The 23790-nt window shown below is 36.9% G+C and overlaps 1 protein-coding gene across 1 annotated transcript in view; it reads right to left on the reverse strand.

The window, feature by feature from the left end:
• Positions 1-1558: 1558 nt before the first annotated feature.
• Positions 1559-23790, reverse strand: part of LOC139716282 (receptor-type tyrosine-protein phosphatase epsilon-like) — a 46740-nt gene continuing 24508 nt past the window's right edge. Inside the window, exons 3-19 of the mRNA XM_071627848.1 lie at positions 23654-23778; positions 20544-20818; positions 19482-19569; positions 18859-18935; positions 16140-16176; positions 14802-14899; positions 14243-14365; positions 13520-13668; positions 11743-11878; positions 10375-10524; positions 9467-9566; positions 8455-8531; positions 7214-7345; positions 5357-5479; positions 4588-4730; positions 3918-4053; positions 1559-2053 (exon numbers count right to left, since the gene is read on the reverse strand). Of these exons, the coding sequence (XP_071483949.1) occupies positions 1559-2053; positions 3918-4053; positions 4588-4730; positions 5357-5479; positions 7214-7345; positions 8455-8531; positions 9467-9566; positions 10375-10524; positions 11743-11878; positions 13520-13668; positions 14243-14365; positions 14802-14899; positions 16140-16176; positions 18859-18935; positions 19482-19569; positions 20544-20818; positions 23654-23778 (2464 nt within the window). The remainder of the gene's footprint in view (positions 2054-3917; positions 4054-4587; positions 4731-5356; positions 5480-7213; positions 7346-8454; positions 8532-9466; positions 9567-10374; positions 10525-11742; positions 11879-13519; positions 13669-14242; positions 14366-14801; positions 14900-16139; positions 16177-18858; positions 18936-19481; positions 19570-20543; positions 20819-23653; positions 23779-23790) is intronic.

The following is a 23790-nucleotide window of genomic DNA, read 5'->3' on the forward strand; positions in this document are numbered from 1 at the left end:
ATAACCATGCACAACTGCAATAATACCGACCACCGTCGACTCAAGGGATTACTCATGTTGATTACTTCTCGACATAGAGTCCCATGTATCACACAAACATCATGTTGTTCGGAAGTTGTGCTAACAATTATACTTACACCACGGGATAAATTCACTCTTACATTATTCCAGGATGGCTTGTCAGCACAACTGCTCATTCTGAAAATTATGCATCTTATATTGATTGTGTTTTTGATACATTGCATCATCATTTTAGTAAGTGTACATTAGAAGCAGTCGTACAGTTCTTAATTCATTGCAAACTTTCACATTTGCATATTCATCAGGGATCGAGTTCATATACACTTCCATTAATTTTACTTCCTATTGTCACTGACAGCATAGCTGCATAACAGGTGCATAGTATTTACAGGTTGTGCTGCTGACAGGGTTCATCAGAACATTATATTTACAGTGCAAGTGGTAAATTGTGAGGAATGAATAGTCGGTATGATAACGCGTTAGATATGGCTGACGAAATTATCGACCTTGGCTTATTATTAGGCACAAATATTCTTTTTTTTTGTACGATGCTTTCATGTTATTTCATATCTGTCCTTATCGAGCAAAACAATGAAGAAAATTCATATTTACTTTGGCATATAAAATAAAAATGAAATTTCAATACGGTAAAGCAATGTCACTGAATCTTGTTGAATTGTGATTTCACATATATTTCATGGAAGGACTGACTAATAGTATTACCCAAACGTAGAGTGAGCTGTTAAATGCTGAGACGCAATAGATTCGATCATATTTCTTCGGTGGCTACTGTGAAAAAGGAATGTATGGACGGCTGATAACAATATACACAAGGTAATGTTTCTTGTAGATCATTACAAAGCTTGGACAGGATCACTCCAATGGACGTGCTTAATTATTTGAAAGAGGGCTTGTGCTTGGTTTTTGTTCAGGACGACAGTGGAGCTATTGATCTACCGTTAGGTTGATATGAAATGATCATGCAATATCAATTAGCCACTTCGGAGTTAGTTCAAATGCACATTGGTACTGATGATCTTTCTTTCTTTTTGTTTTTCTCAGTCGGTTTGAGGCAGTTTACTCGTTTCAGAGCCACAAAATGCATAACTTTTAGATAACAATTTATGGGATTCATTATTCCTGTCCAAACAAAGAATGAACTGTTGTAGACCAGATGGCCAGAATGATCGGTCAATTAATACCTGCAAAAACATCCATTTCATTATTTTGCATTGAATGTATTAACAATCTCTTTCTATTGATATTACCAAATACCGCTTTTGCTGTCAGGTGGATGTGCTGGCAAGCAGCATTTATAAGGATTACATGAATAATCGTTACATCACAGATGCTTATTGCTCTGAATTTAAAAACCAACATGCCCATCGGTACGAATGACCCTTTCCTGCTCATGCGCAAAGTGGAACTGCGAACTGGCTTATTTTTGATGAACAGAGTCAAAAATAGTCATAATATGCATAAAATAATTAAATAATGTTCGGGCTAGTGGTCACGCGTCCACTTTGTAATGCGGAAGTCAAAAATAGGTTAAAATGTCGGCCTTGTCATCACTTCCTATACACTTGTCGTCGAGATCGCGAGTATTTTCCACGTCGCCATCGTTGGCGACTTCGGTCTGATCACCATCATACTGTTTGTCGTCCCTCATTTCGGTGTCGACATCATCTCTGTAATTCTCATTGAAGCGATCGCTTCCCTCGTCCCCTCTCTCTTCGTCGTATTTAGCGTCATCAACCTCCTCCTCATCATCGTTGTCATCTCTGTATGTCTCATGTTGACCATCGTTTCCCTCGTCCCCTCTCTCTTCGACGTCCTCAACACCACCCTCTTCCTCATCATCGTCGTCGTCATCGATCTGAGCATAGAATATGTTCTCGTCATCGATGAGTTCATCCCCCTCGGAGATGTTGGAGACCATGTCGAGCGACGTGCGGTTGTACGATCCGTCCACCCTGTCCTTGTTGCACGTGATATGGTGATTCATGATGCTGTAACATAGTAGGTAGTCGTCCTGTGATTTGATAACAAATTCGGAAATCCCGGTTTGACACGGATAAAAACCACAACCATGTCAAATTGATAATCATTAGATTTTCCTCGAACATGTTTCCATGAATCTTCAATAAAAGTTTGCACACATTTATAGGCAAATTAATGGTCTGCTCGCAAACGTTAACTCATTATATTCCTTAGTCATTGTCACCTTCACGCAATTTGATCAATTAAACTCATTAACTATAAATGGCATCATCCTTGTTCCTTGTCATCGATATAATTTTCTTTCTTCCTACCCGTGTTACAGTACAATATTTACTTCGTGTAAAATTTCCGCTCATCTTGCTCGAAAATTATTTCTCATATTTGAATCGCATCGTTTTGGAAATTTGCTTTAACCTATGTTTCTTTTCCTCTCGCCTTCTTTGTTATCTATTATGATGTTGACATAATCATCACTATTGCATGATTATGGATATGTATTACTTTCCTTTCTTACATATGTCGTTATTGTATGTTAACTACATAATATATTTTTCTTACTTTGAAAATATTTGAAAAAGTCATCATCATGAAAATGATTAAATTTCCTCATATTTTGATGTGTCTTGTTCTTGTAATCTACTGTTCATTAAAAGCTTTAAGTCTTGGAAACACTAAAACTTATCTTGACGTGTTTTTTTTTTCCAAATTTTTTCATCTTTCAATATTGACTATTATCCTTGTACAAGAATGCATCACGGTAAACCTTTTTATTACTGAGGATGTTCAACGCTTCGTTAGATTTTCATTACCTATTTAGGTTAGTCAATATCCCATCATATTTGAGGCTTCTTTGGGTTATTTTTGTCCCAGACTTCTCAGATAAGAAGTGAGTGACAGAGTATGATACATTCTAATTAATTTTCCAGTCATGTTTTATGTTTTTGATGAATTTGAATTACCCCCATACACTCGAAACCCTGAACTACAACAAAAAATAAAAAGCAATACCCACTCGCTATCGCAAAACTTTTCAAAGCATCCTCTTTTTCTTCTTCTTCGACTTGGGGAAATCCCCACTATGTAATATGATGCTTGGTTGCGCTCGAATGCAGGTTACAAACAGTGATGAGAAAAGACATTTAAGTCAAAGAGCGGTGATTTACAAAAGAAAACAAGTTGATATTTTCAGTGCAGGGTGGACTTGAACAAGCAAGCATTAGACAGCTTTGAATTTGTATGTTTTTGCCTGGTTCCAAAGTTGTGTTTTATGCAAAGTTGTGTTATTTATGTATTCTTCTTAATCATAAATGCTACTAATGTCTTCTTAGTTTCCATGTATTCTAAGGGTTTCTTGGTAATTTATTTTCAGAAATTTACTGACTTGTCATTCTGGAATAATTATTGCAATAAGGACTGTGTAAATGCGCACTTGCGTATGTATTGCATAGTACCATGCAACGTTAGAGTCCCTGTCTCCTTTTATAAAAACTCCTCAAAATCAGGCACACCATTGATAATCATCATGCCTGTAATATACTCAGAGCTAAGCCGTTTTTTAGTTTCTGTCAAAGTTCCGTGAATAATGTGACTATCAAAACCAAACTCATGACATAAATATGCCATAGTCACGTCAGCCATGACTGAAAGGTTTATCAAAATTATCACATTAAGGCATGATATCATCATGGGATGATACGTATATCCTATTGGGACAGTACATAAATAGATGTCGCGATACTTTGCACCAAGTTACAGCCTAAAGTAACTACCCATCCGAGTGCTCAAAATTTCCACGCATCAAAAAATGATTTGTTTTAGTTCTTCATCAACCAATGATTTGCTCTTACAGGTTATTATTTTGGTTTTGATGGACAATGCCGCAATCCAAAACTTACAAAGGACTGGATCATCTGCTGATTGTCATTACGTAAGGTCTTGACTATCTGAAAGATGTCAACCACGCCCTCGGCTTCGAGTTGGTCGATGCTCATTTTGATCACGCAGAACACACCTGTACGACCGATGCCGTTCCTGATGCGGTGAGGACAGAAATTAAAGAGGTCCAATGATGATTCTATGCGTCAATTTTTGTACTATCAATTGGTCACATGGTTATCACAACTCTTCAGCGATAACATTATGGGCTTATACCATAATTGGTCAGCAAGACCATACACATTATATTTCCAGTCTGTTTCCTACAGCATTCGGATTGAAATATGAAATATAGGTCTGCTCAAGCAAATTCTTGCTTAAATGTTACATAGCGCACAATTATCGATATATTATAGATCACTACGAGTATAACGATGTTCGAACATGAAATGAAATTGCAGATCTCATAGACCTATCACTTTGTGGCAAAGACATCGTGAAAATCTAACAGGGCCATCATGAATGATACTGCAGATTAAACAAAAAGAACAAACAAAACAAATGGGGAGAAGCAAGGTCTACTACACTCAGGGCCGCAAACTAATGGTATAGGCGGTTTACTTATAATATCATCAAGAAAAAGCTATATTGATCACTTAATCATCCATTGGAGAAAAAACAACAACTTACAAGCAGTGAACAAGAATTGGACTGTCGTCATCGTCATGATTCGTTGTCACGTGATGTAAGAAGTCGAGGATGTTTTGGCAAAAGCCGTCTGACTGAACCGCGACCCAGGATGTGAACTGAAACTGCTGCACAATTCGCGTGTCCTGTAAAAACAAACAAACAAACAAACAACATCGATTTAGTAACATTAAAGGAATCAAAAGCCCCTAACTCTTCGAAACATCATACCAACCGGCCATGAGTTTTGGGATGTTGAAATAATTACATTAAATTCAAGTGGCTATATTGGCCAGATTATATGTTGGCAAATCAGGACACGCCAGACACTTGCAAACTCAGCGAGATATAGCATCAATTGATTACACATGATCAAATCAGTTGCACATAAAGTTGATTGTATTCGAGATTTATTGATTTTATGCAGCATGTTAGTTAAGGTTCCTAATTACTGGTAAGTCCAACACTTTTCAACCATACATTTCCTGCCAGTTTTTCTGATGCTTTCTACATCTACCTACGCTGATTGTATGTTTTTATTTTTTTTTATTTGATTTACCTTACTTCCGCGTTATGTTCCATCCCGTTATCGTAACACATTAACAAATGTAGATATATTCATTATGGATAAGAATGAGGAAATGATTGGAAATAGTCTATTTTAAGGCATGTCCGTATTCATTTTAATACAAAAAACTACAGCACAAGGAAATAATCGTATATTTTACTGTCGCTCTTCAATGCTTTTATTGTTACCCTTGAATGAGCTTACCCTTCGACGCTTGAGTTCCAAAGTGCGTTCAACCCAGTGGTCCGACTCGACCTTACCAAGGACATCGATGGAGAAGGGGTCGGTGATGTTGGGATTGGACTTGTCCCAGTAAATGGACGCAGACTGTTTATAACCAGAGAGGACAAAAATCATTGGAAATATTCAACGTCAACCATAACGTTGAAACGGCTTGAAAGAATGTACATTGCATGGTTAGATGTTATTCTTCGTGCCACAGCTAGCTTTCATGGCTTGGGTTAGGGAAACTAAAGTGACATTCCTTATCCCTTACCTAAAGTTTGTTTTTAGTTCAGCTAGAGTAAGGCCTGCGTGGCTTTGTTATTGTTGAATATGATGACAGTGGGCCGACTGTCACGTCACGTGGTCATCCAGGTTTATTCTATTCACACACACGCACAAAACACACGCACACAATATCTACAGGTGGGATGTACACACACCTAGACTGGTAGGACTAAATTCGACAGGCATTAGGCGCATTTGCAACTATGTAGACAGTCTTCATCACCGCTCTTCAGCCTTAACCTAAGCAGCCCCACCTCCCTGAACTATAAGAAAACAGGTGATTCAATAGGAGGCGAGATAGCATGGCTTCCAGATCATCTGCCTGCTAGTGTAGCCTAAAGAATAACGCCCTCTTACGACGTAAGATTTGAAGTAGCAGGTCGAGGTGGCGTTTGGCAAAGGCAGCGACGAAGAGGGCGCATTGTGTGGAAGGGACTGAAGTTGGCAAAGGGTATGGAAACCAAACTGGAGGGTAAGGGACTTATATTTATATAATATCGAATGGCCTCGAGGGAGATACCAGAAAATATTCTTTCAGTGTGGGCAATATTTATCTGGTATCTCCCTCAAGGCCAGTCAATATCATTACTACCTATCCCCTAGGTAAATTAGGAAAATACAGTATGGGAATACGGATATACACTATGATATAGATCAAGCTACATTTGACTACCTTTAGATCATCACCAACATGTCGAATAATTGACAAATTGTTCATCAATGTACATCATTCAACTTCAACTTCCAAGATACATATGTCTAACATGCGAACTTCAAACATCTGAACGTTTTTACACTTTATTTTTGCTTCTGTTTCAATTTCTAGAGTTGTAATAACTGATGGTCACTGTGCAGTTATTGAGCACAAATGGACTAGTCATTGTTCGACGCGTAGTGCTGCTGGAGGTGGTTGACCTTGTATGGGTTGATTTATTGGCGTTCTTCTGAGGTGTGTGTAACCGACACACAGCGACGTCCTTGAATGTCCTTTCTTTGTGGTCGACCGGAATGTTTACATGTAAAGTGATTGGCGAGACCCGGATGCTCGTGATATGCTCTAATGTCGCCTGCTGACCTCCACGACCCTGCAAAATACCAACTGAATTGCCTCGCAAAACTACCTTGTATAGGTAATAATCCCCAACATTTCTCGCTGCTATTTGAGCGTTTTATAGAGGTTGCCGTCTACAAACAGGAATACCACCAATAGAATCATGTGGAATCCATGCATCAACATCAGAATAAACTTTCAGTAGTTGAGTTCCGTTCCTTTAAATGCATTTAGAGTGTTTGGTTTTGTTGGACATATTTTTTTTCTTTTACGTCGTTGCTTTCCTCAAATTACATGCATAGCTTTAGGATAGCTTCAAGTCTCTTGAAACTTTGTTAGCATTGGCCACCAGTTCCTTCGGATCCTTGGTTTTAGGCAGCCATAATAATCATGCATTTTTGATACAGTTCGGTTGAGGACGACGAGGATGACAGTGCTAAATTCAAGACTTTTATTGGCCATTTTTGCAGGGGTATCCGCCGCATGACCTTGATACCAACCTGTTCGTCCATGACGTCATTCAGCATGACAATAGTACTGATGCGGTAGTCGTAGATGAGGCTTAGGAAGTCAACCACGGTACTCGGTAAGGTCATCTGCGTTGTGATTATCCTCTCACGCTCCCTATAAGCCTGGCCAAGCAAAAGTAATAATTACATCACTGCTGACACCACCATACCAGCAATACGACTACCTTTTATGATGATGATAATGAGAGTGATGATAACAATGATAATAGTGATAACAAGGGTGTTTCTAGAGGACTAACAACGATATCAATAATGACGATGATGATGATAATAATATTGATAAAAACAATCATTATCATTATCATTATTATCGTCATCATCATCATTATAAGAAGAAGAAAATAGAATTACACAAAAAAATGTTTACAGAAAATTAATGTATATCACGAGACAATGACAATGCCAGTAAATAGACTAATAATGACGTTTGAAATAACAATGATAGTGTTATAAAGCTTGATTTGACTGGGGTATGTATAAGTGTAGGCACTGTTTATTAGTAAAATATTTCCAAATCTTAAACATTAATCTTCCATGTCACAATTAAAAATCAACTGAGCCACACGAATGCCATAGACTAAAGTGTAGAAATCGAAATTTACAAGAAATACTGAAGATTTGAAGCGTGTGAAAATATCACGAAAAGTCTAAAGTAAATTCAGTATGTACTATAACTAAAACAAAGCCTCGTGTTGACTTACGGATATAATACACCCTGTTTCTATAGACAATGCTGAATTCATATGTCAAGAATAGGGGAAGAAAATGCATGGGACTACGCATTCAAATGCAAGGCCCCAGGAGACGAGATCGAAAGCAGAAGTTTGAGCTTCAATTATATCCTATTTCATGGGTTCTCCCAGGAAGCAATAAAATTGTTAATAAGGAAGCAGTAATTATAGGACAGAAACTCTTAACTCCAATCTGAAGGACATTGGTATGAGGAAATTGCCGAAGTGCATCATGACTGCATGTAGCCACGAGAATTGAACGCGTGTGAAAGTACCAGTGTGTCTAAACGTGTGCTAGCGGATGCATAACAGTTATGTATATATGTATGTGTTCATGTAATTTACTATTTCTTTTCATTATTTTCGTTCTAGGGTTAGGCCCTGTGTGATTTGATAGTCATCGTATCTGTATCTCCCCAAACAGGATGAGTGGTATAAAGGAAAGTGCTAGAGGAGTGTGACGGCAAAGTTATTTATTACCTGACAGAAGGTGGCGTTGATGTACTGCGTCGAAGAATCGTAACTGGTAGTCATCAGTAGAGGGCGATGTTTATCCACTTGTCAAGAAATACAGGAAAGGGCCAAAGCGGGATTAACATTGCAACTCGTTTTAAGTTTTCACAACATTCATTTTTTTTTTAGATCAGAAGACGGCATTGCAGCAAGACTATCTTGTAACTGCTAGTAGTAAGCAACACAACAAGCATGGGCGAATGAATGCGATATCTAATGATGGAGGTTCCAATAATTGTCTTAGTTGACAGTGGTTGACATTTTTGCACACTTTGCCATAAAACTCTGAGAACACTCTGGGCATTGAAAAAAGGAGAGAGAAGACAGTTTGAATGAGAAGGAGCAACATTGGGTAATGATCTCATGAAGAAGCAACGAAAACAAAAATTTTCGTTTGTTTGTTTGTTTGTTCGTTTGTCCGTTCGTTACAGAGAGAAAGAACACACCGAGATAGAGAATACCTACGCAAAACTGAAAGAACTGTTATACACCTATGTTTTATGCAGATTGATTCCTTATAATGATCAATGATCATTTCGACCTGTATCTACCCAATGATGACGCCATGGGTCTCAAACAAAACCAGAGGCCTAGGGCTTGTTTTCTGCAAGACTTTATTAATAGGTAGGGCTACAGCTGGTAGTTCCACGAGATTTTACCGGTGTTATATGTTGTTGTTGTTTTGTTCTTATATTAGCGGAACACTTGGGATCATTTGATAACGTAATATTACATGGCCAAAGATATCTCGTGCATGTTTTCCATGACAGCACGAAACGGACAAAAGATGCTCTTCTCAGTCCTTAAGTATTAAACAATGAGAAGTGTCTTGCTCGAGGTATCAACCATCACTGTCAAAGGACTCGAAGGAAGGATCTCGGGTTTGACAGTCCGAGGTTGTATCAGCTGAGCCCCAAGAATTATAATGTAGTCTCACCGGAAGATCACTTGAATCAAAGAGCTTCTCAATCCACCTTACCTGGAATCACGTTTTGGTAGCGGTTCTTGGTCGTGTTCTCGGCCAGCCCTCCGGTCTGAACAGCATTGGATGGTGGCTCGTGGCACAAGGTGTAGAGGATCTGAAAATATAAACAAGTAGATGTCATATTCATCAGGATTTCTGCTATACTGCTAGGGTCAGTTAGTCAGATTTCGGCCGGTCAACTACACAATCCACTTCGGCTAAGTACGCCCAAAACTAAAAGGGAGAACATTATGGGGAGGAACGATAATCTATTTTGATAAACATCGCCCTGCACCTGGAACTGTTACACAGGGTCTACTTCTTGGTAAGGAGAGTCAACATCTGTCTATGTTCCAATATACAAAGAAGCCCCTTTTTATCACCTGGTGATGGAAGAACGGGATGCCAAACCCCTATAACAAGAAGTGTATTTTGCCTTTAAATGGTATAAATGATAGTTTCATGAGACGCCTAGACGTAAGGGATGTGAAACAAGACGATGCCATTGATACATTGCAAAGAAAACCGCATATGACAGTCACATGTTTCTCCCACTAGTTGTCATTGCAGTTAATTAAACCTGAGGACCCCACCACCACCCCCCCCCCCCTCCACCAACCTACCAATACATAAACCCGATGAAACCTGATGAAAAGAAAAGCTAGATGAAGTTTGTTTGTAATTTAATAGGGCTCTTATTCTAGTTACGTGTGCGGTGGCTACTGTTATCACTGTTTTGAGAAAGTAAAGTGTTAGAATTTCATTACTTTCATGTTTTACCCCGACTTTGTCGAAACCTCTAGCATTCGCTACAGCTGATTTTACTAATCAAATCAAATCTTATCAAATTCAATCTGAACCTCGTACAACTTGCGCACTTTCAAATTGGGAATGTGGTAAATATCCCACTTGATAAGCCATACTTGATATTCTTGCTCCAAGGGAATTTCTCCGGTGGATTTGTCTTTCTTGAGAAGTCTCCGGTATGTCTCGGCCATCTGGTCCACAGGAATCATGGTATTGGGATTCAGAATGTATTCCAAGATGGCGTCGTGAATAAACTCGTATTGTTCCTGTATCGAGAAGAAAATAACGAAACTTTGGGTTAAACAGATAAACAATACATACAAAACAAAACAAAAACGACTCTCCTCTCGTCGCGAAAACTAATACTCCACAGATAAGCTGTAGGGCGTATCTATTATAGTTTATGTCCATATCATAATAGCGTCTTGTGGGAGTTCATCTAAGAAACAAGCACTACAACAGTCAGCATTTAAAGGGATGGTACAGTATTGGTGGAGATGAGAATTGGGCTTTTAACTTTTTGCGAGATACCAAGAAAACACTAATGATATAGTACAGAGCATACCATTTTAAAAGGAATTCAAAGTTTATTTGATGAAAATTGGGTTTGGAATGACTGAAACATCCAAAAACAAAGTAAAACAAGGCGATTGTAGTAAAGTGTGGGTCCCATACTTTATTATAATCACTCTTTTTTGGATATCTCAGCCATTTCAAAACCAATTTTTATCAAATAAATGTTGAATTCCTCATAGAATTATATGCTCTTTCATATTTCATAAGAGGTTTCTCATTATCTCACCAAAAAAAATGTTAGAAACCTGAAATTAGGTCTCAACCAAAACTGTACGATCCCTTTAAAGAGAAGAATTGGGAGATCTGTGGTGTATCTAGCGGTGGGGGGAATTTGAAGGGACACATACTGGGTTGAGATCAAGGATAAAGTATAAAAGTATACTAATTTCGTCCTCATGATGACATGTTATGATGTGAAATGGATGAGTCATCACGCCCAAGTCTCACGATATTTTGGTAAAATTCATGCGAAAAAAAAAATCCTTCCAATAAAACCGTGTCATATTCCATCATCAAGTTCTTAATCTACTCTCGGTGAAAGTGAGTTGTTTTGGATTTCAATCCAGACGGCATTTGTAAATGTCTGGAATGGTGGTCGATAACAAAGACATGAAAGAGAAACACTTAATAGTATAGATAAATTTAGCACTCCTCCCATTTCCAGCATTTCCGTATACTGAAAATATTCTGTAGACTTATCTTTTATTATGTATTGTGATGTAATTTTTGTATTCATTTTTTGTGAAATATTTATATGTTCAGATGTTTCTGTTGGAAATGGAAAAAAAATGAATGAATGATGAATGATGAATGAATGAATGAATGAATGAATGAATGAATGTATGAATGAATGAATGAATGAATGAATGAAAGTGTCTGCAGGTTGATGAGGGAGTGGTCAAACCAACCGGTGTCTGGACCATCTGTGGACGGCACTGCCTCATCTGCCTCACGTAGTTGAAGATGTCTACGACACCAGTCAGGTCCGCTCTCTCCATCTCATTGTGCAGGGTGACCACCACTCCGGTTCTCCCGACCCCAGCACTGCAGGTTTCAAACAAGATAGAGGCTCAAAAAGTCATCAATTTCAACTTTTTATATCATTTTATTGATGAAAATTCAAAATTAATGTCAAGCCAATTTCCAGATTGTCCTTGCGATTAAACTTATGGGATACAAAAAAAAATCGTGATTGTATAAGTACATATCCAGAATAACGAGATCAATATTATTTCTACTATAGCAAAATGCAAGCACTCCTGTTGATAATGCACAAAATCCACTTTTAGATGTATATCTCCGACAATACTCTGAAAGTTAGACGTCAGCAAACCATCTTGCAGATCTAAACCATAGCCCAAAGGAACTAATGGACATCTATATAACGACATCTATCACGTGTATAGGAGTTTGGGATATTCGTGGGCCGGGAACAGTATGAAGGACAACTGAGACAAATCTCAGATTATATAGATAGTATAGTTTTGGTTTAGATGGGGGATTCAGATGTCAACTTTTTGAGAGATAGTTAGAAACCATTTAAAGAGCGTACAATTCTAAGAGGAGTTCAAAGTTTATTTGATGAAAATGGCTGAGATATCCAAAAACAAAGTAAAACAAAGTGGTCCTGATAAAAGATGGGTTTCACTTTTATTAGGACCTCCTTGTTTTAAGATATCTCAGCCATTTCAAGATCAATTTTCATTAAACAAACTTTAATTCCTTTTAGAATTGCATGCTTTTTCATATTTCACAAGAGGTTGCTCATTATCGCACAAAAAGCTGAATTCATGAAGCACCATCTCAAGCAAAACTTTACCATCCCTTAGAAAGTTCGGGTCTTGCCTGTCTTTTGAATATTCGATAAGGTGACTGAACGTAGTTTCCTATTATTCAATCGGCTCATTCTTTTTGACAGCTCACATTTTGATAATTATTGCACAATGCAACAAAAATCAAAATCCCACACAAGATGCCAGATAAACATCAAAGGTATTTTAGCAGTTACTGCCAGACAAACAATCTCAATCCGATGCCACTGATAATGCTCCCCTTTAGTTCTCATCTTTTCTTCAGATGGAAATTCCATCCTGTTATAATATCACTTTATCTTAAACAGAAAAATAGGAGAATTTGGTGAAAACTTGGGGAAACATAGGACACACAAAAAAAGTTATGAGAGAGTACGAAAGTTTAGAGTTCGAAAGTACGAAAGTTTAGAGTATGAGAGAGTACGAAAGTTTAGAGAGTACGAAAGCTCTTCATTGCTTTGTACACAAAATATCACACATTTTCATTTTTATTGAGAGAAAAAAAAATTCCTCAGACCTGTTCTTGGCATATGATAAGAGAAATCATTTTTGCATGTCATCCTCAGCGGATGAGTTTTGTGTGTGCCCAAATATTTGAGAAAAATAGAAATAAGCTAAATTGTATGTACAAAAAAATAATAATGGAGTGTTGTAAAAACGGAATAGCCAAGTTGTCATACTCTTCAAACTTTAACAGATACCATATTGTTACTGATCAACTTCTCTGTTTTTTCTGTTATACAAAGCAATACAATGTCAGGATGGAAGTTCCCTTTAAATTCCCAACTTTTTGTATATCTTCCCGCAACATACGATACAAGCTTCTGACTTATAGGGTAAGAGTTCGCCCTTTCACAGTCGCTTGTCATATTACCTGCAATGTACCAAAAGGGACGTGGTCTTTCCCTCACGTGACAGTTTCACCTGTTCGATGAATTTAAGGACGACAGACGCATTGCGGGGCACACCCTTGTCCGGCCATTTAACAAAGTGGAAATGATCGACCCTCCGGAACTCTCCTCTCTGTATGGTTGGATGGGTTGTTGAGAGGGCGGGGCGGGGCGGGGCCGGGGGTGGAAGGAGGTGAGGAGAGGAGGAGGGTTAACAGCACTGAACAGACACACACATACACACACAAACAAAACAACCGAGGAGATTAGCAAACATAACCAGATTAGAATATACTATTAATGTTCATAAGCTGTAAGTGGCTGCGATTAGGCAAATGATTTGATAAAATAGGTCAACACTAATTTAATCGAATCAACGTAGTCGTACGTGTATACATGATATATTATGACGTGTATCTTATTCTACCTTTGTATCTTATTCTACATGTACCATGTCTCATGTTGTTAATGTCACTGATCTCAGTGACAGGAAATTGACTGCCACTATTTCGTATCTATTGTTACTCTTACCTACATTGCATAATATCCTAAGCAAAACCATTGATCTACCATCTGTGATGCTTTGATCTCTGATGATTTCCGAGAGGTTTGCGAATCAACAGTCACTTTGGTAGTCTCAAAGTTCACGCAAACAGGCAAAATATATAATTCGATGATCCAGACATAAACAGCTCGTTACCTCTCACCTTTTCGATGGTGAAAGCTCGTCTGACATCATACACTCCGTGATTTTCCCCATCACAGAACACAGTGATAGTGTCGTATACCACTGAGCTTTCGCAGCCAGGCCAGTACTGCTCGCATTTGGTCTGTTAGTTGAAGTCATCGTATAGGTAACAGTTATGCATAAAACAAGCTTTAAAAAAAGACAAGCAAAACGTTAATAGAAAGGGGGGCTAGAAGGAAAAACAGTAGGCAGTAACCTTGTATTGCTCTATATATATCAAAACATAAATGTCTGTTTGTTTGTTTTATTTTTCTTCAAACACAATTCCATACATAAATCAAGATTCTTTTTCGTAATATCACCTAAAATATCAGTATGCAGATATGTGATAAAAGCGTGTGATAAAGTTGTATATTATAGAGGAATATGTATGTATGTATGTATGAATGTATGTATGTATGTATACACAGTACAGAATTAAGAAAATATTCGATTTTCGATTCAGCCAATAATGTCATTTGGTCCGAACCTTAAAAGTATCTGTAAGCACGTATATCATACGTCACTATTCGGTTTACCTTGCCCTTTTCCACCAGATTGGTCACCATGACAATGGTGTCGATTTTTTCCTGCCAAACCATTCTCCAGAAATCACTGGCAGACGCCACGTTTGGACCTGAAGACAACATGAGAAGTACATCCAAGAACACAAACAAAACTCGAGATAAGTATGTATGAAGAGACCCTGGTCACGATGGTAATGATTCCGAGTGATGAATACAGTTGCTGAAAGTAATGTTGGATGTACCTTTTGATCTCTTCATGGCTGAAAGGAAAAATCATTGTATTGTATAACTGTTGTTTTCAGACACAACTTTGTTGAAAGTAAATGGTAACACAGCTGTGGTGACATAGTTTCTTTTGATGAAAAGCAGAAACAAAGTACTGATATGAAAATCAGAATGAATGTCACTATCAATTCACCATGCATGTCCATCGCGGTCCTTGATTGACAACACATCGTTGCCAATGCTGCTATCTGCCACGTGTTAAGTCAGTGATCATTTTACCATTAAACAATGAGTGGTTCGATGATGTTTCCTTGTTTGATCATTTTTGTCCTTATTCGCTGCAAGTGTAGTATCTCATGTTAACTACAATGAAAGACTCATATTCTTTTTTTAGACGCATTTGGTCACATTCCATCGTTTCGGTTAGAGATATATCAAAGGCCTCCAGATCATTTAATTTATAACAGATCCTTCAATTGGCAATGTATCTGGATAAACAAATTTAATGTTTATGTCTCATACCGGCAAACTTTATGTCGTAAATGTAACCAGTTCCATGTAATATTTTTCGATATAAGATATATAGTGAAATTCATTATAGCCAACTTCATCATGACAAGATATTTGACCAAAGACTTTACAAGTTGATAGCATAATCGTATGTGCTGGTTTTTTAGAATACTTACTATAAAAACTATGGCTATAAGCTATATATCGTCGGTTGAGAATGATAAGGGCGTTAAGTGACCACAAAACCCATAGTGTTGGAGAAGACTTAAAGCCCTTCTCATTCTCAACAGACGATATATTCCGTAAAATATACATTGATATTTCATGCTATATTCATTAAAAGTATGGTAGGCGTTAATCACGCAATCAAATCATTGATCATTTGTAGGATAAACTGAAATTGAGTATAATTTTACGTTCAAAAGCAGCCATAATTGCCTGTTTCCGGAAGAACTCTAGTTTCTATAGCCAAGAAGCAACCAATCAGCTGTCAGATATATAAGTGGTTGTTGTGGGAACCACAGTCATTGCGATTAACAGTGGCATCCTACTTACGAAGATCATGGTAACAAAGAGGCACAGAGTTTAAAAAGGGAACACTATCACGTGACCTACCTTGTGACGCGATGTACGAGCAGCCTTGTGAAAAGCCCTAAGTGGAAACCAAACCACAGAAACACACACTTTGAATACATATTACACATGGACGATACCATATTATAAAAGCTATATAATGCTTAAAGGAAGTATGTAGTTCGTCTTGACTTTGTGGTATTGATTCAGGATACCCTCAACATCGCATAATGTGGCCAAATGAATATCTAAGTGCGTGTTTATACTTTTCTTCGGATTGCTTGGATACACCCACAAAAAAAAATAATAAAAGTACCTTCCAAACAAAGATTCTGCCAGTAACATTATCTGTCGATTACTGTTTAAGTACGAATATGATTAACAAAAAACATTGGACTGCATTTTCCCTGGACTGAGCTTGATTTGCATATTTCCATGTTACTTATATGATAAGCATAATGCATTGCAGGAAAATATGCATTGAATTATGCCTGGTCGGGGAAAGTGTATTCAAATATCTTTTGTTTATCCTTTACTTTAGCAGTGATTGACAGATGAAGTCCTAGCAGAATCTTGGTTTCAGTCACAGCATACATTTTTTGAAACATTCTATGATCAAAATTGACATACTATCATGTGATATATTCGTTTCGGTGTGTGTTCTGCTTTGTTTGTTTCATTTTCCGTCTGAGATGATGGCCGGATAACCCATAAATACAGTTGCACTATACCCCTAGGTTTTTTACCATGTTTACAGAGTCTCGTTAGATGCGAGCATGTTTCCATGTGTGTGCGCGTGTGAAAATGTATGTAAAATTACACCAAAACGGAAGTGTCACTTACATATACGTTGAACATGTATGTAAAATTACACCAAAACGGGAGTGTCACTTACATATACGTTGAACTCCTAATTCAAGTCGATCATTACTAGCACTAGAAAAGGGAAAATGTTTGGAACTACATTACTTCTACTTGTCTGAGCAAGTGTCGGGCACATTGTTCCATTGAGAATAGTGATGTATGCTTTAAAAAGAAATGATTGTTGTTGTAATGTATGAAATAATATGCAAACATTGATAGTTCCGTTTTGCTTACAGTCTGAAGTAAGATGACATCTACCATAATATTTTTGATTAATATTCTGAAATATCTTGTTTTTGCAGTTCGTATGCCATTCTTAATTGTGAACTGGCTGAAAAATGAACGTAGCTGACTTCAAAGCTGTTGATTGTACTTAAGCGCCTATTTGCATTTGTATTTATTGTATTTGAACCGTATGTTTTATGTTATAGCTTATTTCATTGATATTGTTTGTAATTTCTTACATTGATATAGCGGATTCTGGGTGCATACACTGGTCGGGGCGAAGGTCTCGGGCCTTTTCCTCGCCTTGCAACCAGCGGTATGCGCTTAGAATCACCACATTTTTTATATCATGTAATATGACTTTATCCGTGTAGTTTGTCTGTTGAAATTTCAAATGAATAGTATTTCTATTACTACTTCTACTACTACTACTACTACTACTACTACTACTACTTATTACATCGTATGATAATAATGATGATATAAATAATACTCGCGTGACTATAGGTTTTCCCGGCCAATTTCGCACTTTTGTCAGTCCAATTCCTAATTGCTGCATTCAATTTAGCAAAATTTAGCGTAGATGACATGTTCGGTAGGTCAATTTTATGATCTCTTCATTCAAATTCATTTTGGAGCATTCAAATTACCTTTAGCCTCATTCTAATTAACACTTTTTCGATTGAAATTCGTAAAACAAGCACCATTTCGTTATTCGTTCATTCAATTTAGAATGATATAGTCACGTGATCACGAACATGCCGCACTCGTTCATTCAAATTCATTTCTGGGCATCCAATTTAACATCTTTTGCAGTCAATTTAGCACGCACGTTTATGCTTTGATTCTTTCTTTATTTCTATTTTTTTGGTCAACATAGTTGTTGTTTTGCAAGCGTCATTACATTTTATATTTTCGTACTTATTTTAGAGATTTTGGCAACAGTTTTTTTTTCCTTCAGTGTGCTTAGTGATTTTTCCAGTATCATGTGGCCACAACTTATCTGCCCGTTGAGTGCTTTATTCCGAGTGTGTCGGCCAGTTCTAGGAAGTCAAGGTTATGATCATTAAATGTTCCTATAATTCTTTTTCTGTCTTCTTGAGAAATACGTCTGTATCTAACTTGTGCTGTCATGACTGTAAGAAGATGAAGTTAATCTGTAGTATTGGTACATGTAGGCCTAAAATGACATGTATGAAAGAAAAGGGGAGTTACAGAACAACAAACTCGAGTTATATGGTAAAAAATATGATACTTTTACTGCTTAACAGTGCGTGGATGAAACAAAAAAGTCACATAGAAATACGCGTTTGAATGTTATCACCTTTTCAAAAAAAGAAATAACATGACCTTAATTTGAATGAACATGTTAGGAATTTGACTGCCCATACGCGAAATTGAATGACTGAAATACCCCTCTCGGCCAGTGTTGGCGAATTTGAATGACTGAAGAGCACGTGCCAATTTGAATGCTCGTTTTACGAATTCGAAAGGCATATGTGCAAATTTCATTGATCGAAATGCTAAATTGAACGACCAACTTGCAATTTTGAATGACAGAATGTGCAGTGACGAGGATTTTCGCTAAATTGAATGAACCTTTTATCAAATGGACTGAGAAAAGTGCGAAATTGGCCGGGAAAACCTATATTAAAAAGGATATTATACTCACCGGGATGTGATTTGCGTTGATATAGTCACTATTTGGAATACCGTCGATGAGTTCGAGAACAACTCGAGAATGGTCGTCTGTTTAATGGCAAAACGAGAAATAGAAGATAAAAACATTGTTCTTAATACTCTCTCGCAGACAGCACCTAATGCTAAAAAGGGCAATCGAAAGTGAGATATATCACTTTTCGCTAATACAACGAACTCTGGGATTCTTTCGCGGGATTTAGCAATTAAGACAACAAACAGTTAGGAAATCATCCAAAAAAAATCATTTACGGTATGCATTGTTATATTGCCAAAAGTATTGATGTTTTTCACATCAATTACGACATTCGACACTCAATAAATCAAATAAATTCCGTGATTATTATACTCTGAGTAGAAAGATATTATACTAGATCTATTAAGCACATAAGACCCTGCACCGTTCTAGACACCAAGTGGATTCCTAGGTAATTTCGATCGTCGGCTTAGTCACATAATCTCAAAGTATTATTTCATATTACGAAGTGAAGCCGTGATCGAGTATCAGCAACATGAAAAGTTATAGTTTTCCCTTCAACCCTTTTCAAAGATTCTTGAAGAAGTTCCTTTGAAGTTTAGACCCAGTTATGTACTTACATGGCAAGATGTTTTTATATCGATTCTTCTTGACATTGGCCTCTATTTTGGCACAGCGTTGAGTTTTATGCGAGTTATCAGACAGATTCTGAAGGCAAAAGGGGACACGGGAAGAGAATGCAGTCAACCTTTTACTAAACACTTTGAATAGAATTATATTCACAACCATTCACAATACCTAATCATCAATTTATCACAACTCTTTCCTTTGCAAAGTAGCACGTACTGGTGATACAGTGCCGCATATACAAAATTTAACAATATATATATTTATAAATCAGAAGGTGGCAAAACACTTGAAACCATTGAAAGAAAATAAATCAACAGTCATATGCCCGACATAATCACCGAGTATCTATAACTGACGTAAATATATTAAACGATGAAAGAAAACTTTGGATGAAAAAAAAAACCCACTGTGCTTGCACTTTTAACCCTCAAGTCTTCACAAAGATTATATGTCCTTCTTCAAGGTAAAAACTATAAAAAAAAGTAGAATGGCAATTTGTGTCAGAATTAGCAGCTTTCTGTTTCTAAACCTTGTTTTTATATTCTTTTTTTTGGGGGGGGGGAAGGGGGAGTGGGGTGTTTTCCGGCAAATACAAGTATATTCCATTCACTGATTATGCGTTTGGTTTGATTGATATTGATTTAGTTCATTGTTTGTTGTTGTTGATGATGTCGTCGTCAGGTTTAGTAACGATAAATATTTTCATATTAAATGTGTCCTGGTGTAAAAGAAATAAAATAAAACACATTAAGTACATAAGTGTAAAGCTTCGAATAAAAATCTAAAGGCAGTGCTTTATCATACATGGATGGATCATTGCACATTGAGTTAAGAAGATCAATCTTTTGTGGTATTCTTCCTTCTGTAGGAATTGTGTCATGGACACTAGGCATATCTGTCTCGTCAGTTTGAAACTCACTGAAATTCGTTTGCTCAGTCATGCCAGTATTCAAACTAACATCCAATGACTCACACATACACATATACATACAAACATAGTTTGTTGCCTTGTGCGTGAGAGATCAAACTATAGGCGTGAGATGTACACGCACCGACCACTCGTCTTCGAATGAGTTGCTGTCTTTCTTCATTTCCTTGACGTGCTCGACAAACACAGCGACGGGAATGGGAGGGGGAGTCATATTCTCTAGATCACCGTCCGAATTTTCCAGCATCAGTTCGTCGTCGTTTATCGTGTCCCCTCCGTATTGGTAGTCTTCCTCAATCTTTTCCTGGCGTTCCTCCTCCTTGACGAGACCATAATCTGTCACGGGGGACTGTTTCGGTGACGAGAGCAAAATCTCCGCAGACTCTATTGCAACGTCAACTTTGGCAACAAACAAAAAATACAATGCAAGTATAAATAACATATGACGCTCTGTGAAACATGGGTAGAACAGCTTATCCCTCTTTGATGACGGAGTGACTTACCTTAGAAAATTTGTCATGTATAGGCCTATTATGTGCATTGAAAGTGCGTAATTTGATGTAGAATGTGCCTTAATTGCATTTTAATGGGTATCTTTTGTTTTGTTATCATTGTTCTCGAGAAGCTGTTAAACAATCCGTCTTTAATTGGTGACTACCACAGAGGATAAATATTGCCCTTATCATCGAGGATCAAGTGGATATAGCTAATGAGTCATTAACACATGATTAAGTTTGCAAAAACTAACTCCAGAAAAGGAAACCCTTCTTAAAAAAACACTCAGAAAAATATTCATGGACTGGTAATACGTGTACCATTTCAGTTCATTATGAAGGTTTTGAGAGGTAATCTTTCCGTTTTGTGGTAACTAATACTATGTGTACACATATTTTTTCTCATAATATGCAGTGTTTGGGGTTAAGCCTTCCATAGACAACGAAGAGTGTTATTCATTGCGTATTTCTGCATATAGAAGTGACAGCATAGTGGTAGAGTACATCACTGACTGTTTTGGTTTTTTTTTTTCATTCTCATCTATGATGAGTTCTGATAACAAGAGAGAAAAGACCTATTATAATCAGGTTTGTTTATGACTGGAACAAATTTCGTGCTGTGAAGTTATGAGCAAAAGTCTTTCCCTTTCCTTAAAGGTATGTGTGGCATTGCTTCATTATTGCCCTGTTTTATGAAGAGTTATAATTGATTGTATAGTTGATTTCTATTGTAAGTCTCGGTATATGGCAGCTTGTGTAGTAAGGAAATTTATAATCGATTACTTTTTTTTTGGATAAAACGGGGCCCAGGTCTTTGATAAAGGCTCACTTTCATGGAATTCATTAAATTGTGTGAGTTTTTTGCACGCTTTTCAAAAGCCTCTCATTTTTTCTTCTCTCTTTTTTTTTTGTCGTTGTCATTGTCTTTCTTTCTGTTTGTTCTTCCTTTCCTTGATTTCTTTATCACTTGATTGATTACCTTGCTTTATTTCAGTTTGCAGTATTTTTCCTGATTGCATTGTTTTACTTTTAGTGTCATTATGTATTTTCAACTGTTTTAATGCAATTGCATTTTGGTTGGAAATGAAATGAAATGAAATGAATAGCTTGTTTTTCTTTGACGTTCTTCTACGTCCGCTCTACCTTCTATTTTCTCAATTCCTCCCTTCTCCCTCCTCATTCTCCGTTTCATTTCATTCAATTTCATTTTATGTTATTTCAATTTTAATTTCAAACAACAATGCAATAGCAAATAAACATTTCAAAACACATAATTTACACAAAATCAATTCATCTTCTTCTGCTTCCCCACAGCCACACTTTACATGTATCTATTCGACCCAAAAAAAAAATGGTCAGAGCTGCCACAACTTCTGACCGAGACGTCAAAAGGAATGGTCATCCAAGTTGTGTCATGGAGTCATGGAGTTGTGTCACAAAGTTGAATAATACAGAGCTCTGTTTCATGAACTCTGTTTTCGGAACGGTATTCTTCACCAGTCTGCAGTTTCCCATTCACCTTGCCATAAGAATCTAGTTTTTGTATTTGACTATTACATAGACAACAAATAGTGAATGTTCCTCATTCATGAAGTGAAACAAGATTTCACATTAGATGAAAGATGAGACGCTCTATTCACTTACACGTTTCACCTTAGAGTACTTCATATTGCTCACGTCGTGCAAAGTCGTGTAATATTGCACTCGTGGCAACTCATTATGTCCACATAGGCAAACAGCCTTTGTCAGAGGTCCCGAGTCTTATCGACAGATATTTCGTTTACACAACACATTGCACAGAGATGCAATACATATATTATATGTATATATATATATATATATATATATATATAACATCATACACATGTATAAGTGCATATATGAATGTATAGATATAGATTGATAATTATACATAACTTATACATATCTACACATATGTATATATCAATATACGTATTTCAGCAGCCCCTCAATTTTCATTTCCATCAAGTCCTTAAAGGGGAAATCCAGTCCAAAAATAAGTTAGTCTGATAAAAAAAGAATAACATTTCACGAGTTCAACGACAAAAGATTGACTGAAAATGGATAAAAAATAAGGAAGTTATGACATTTTGACGTTTTGCTAATTTCTGCAAAACAGTTCTTGTACAGTGGATATGAATATGCAAATGAGTGAGCTGAGCACGTCATTTCCTCACAATTTTCCACTGAACGTGTACAAAAAATGACGAGAATTCAATGTTTCTGTCAATGAAGTCTTTAACATGATGCATTTGAATGAAAAACTGGAAATTTCAAAATTTTATGTACAAACTATAATTAATATGACAAGTTGTGAATGGGGATGACAATGTCACTTTCCCATTTGCATATTCATATTGACCGTTCAAGAACTGTTTCCTATAAAAAATGGCGAAACTTCGAAATGTCATAACTTCGTTTTTTTTTCCATCCGATTTTGATCAAAATTTTACCGTTGAACTCGTACTTTTTTTATCAGACAAAATATTTTTACTGGATTTCCCCTTTAATGAAATAAGATGTATACCTACTGATCATGTAACACTACAATATATGTTACAAGAATATACCATCATATTGACCTTTGTAACAATAATGATGATAATAATAATAATAATAATGTATTACCAATGTATATTGCTTTGAAATGAAAATAAAACATATATATATATATATATATATATATATATATATATATAAGTAAACACTTCGTGCTTACCATTGACTACTTCGCCGTTGACGGAATCGGAGCCATCTCTTCGGTAACGTACTTCAGGGAGTGATTGAGGGGCAGGTCTTCCTGGTTGACGCCGTTGTCGTTGTCTTTTTCGTTTTCTTATCCACCTTTTCAAGTCA

This window comes from Diadema antillarum, unplaced genomic scaffold (assembly GCF_040938485.1).
Source record: "Diadema antillarum isolate AM-2024a unplaced genomic scaffold, OU_Dant_1.0 scf00000063, whole genome shotgun sequence".
Lineage (NCBI taxonomy): Eukaryota > Metazoa > Echinodermata > Echinoidea > Diadematoida > Diadematidae > Diadema > Diadema antillarum.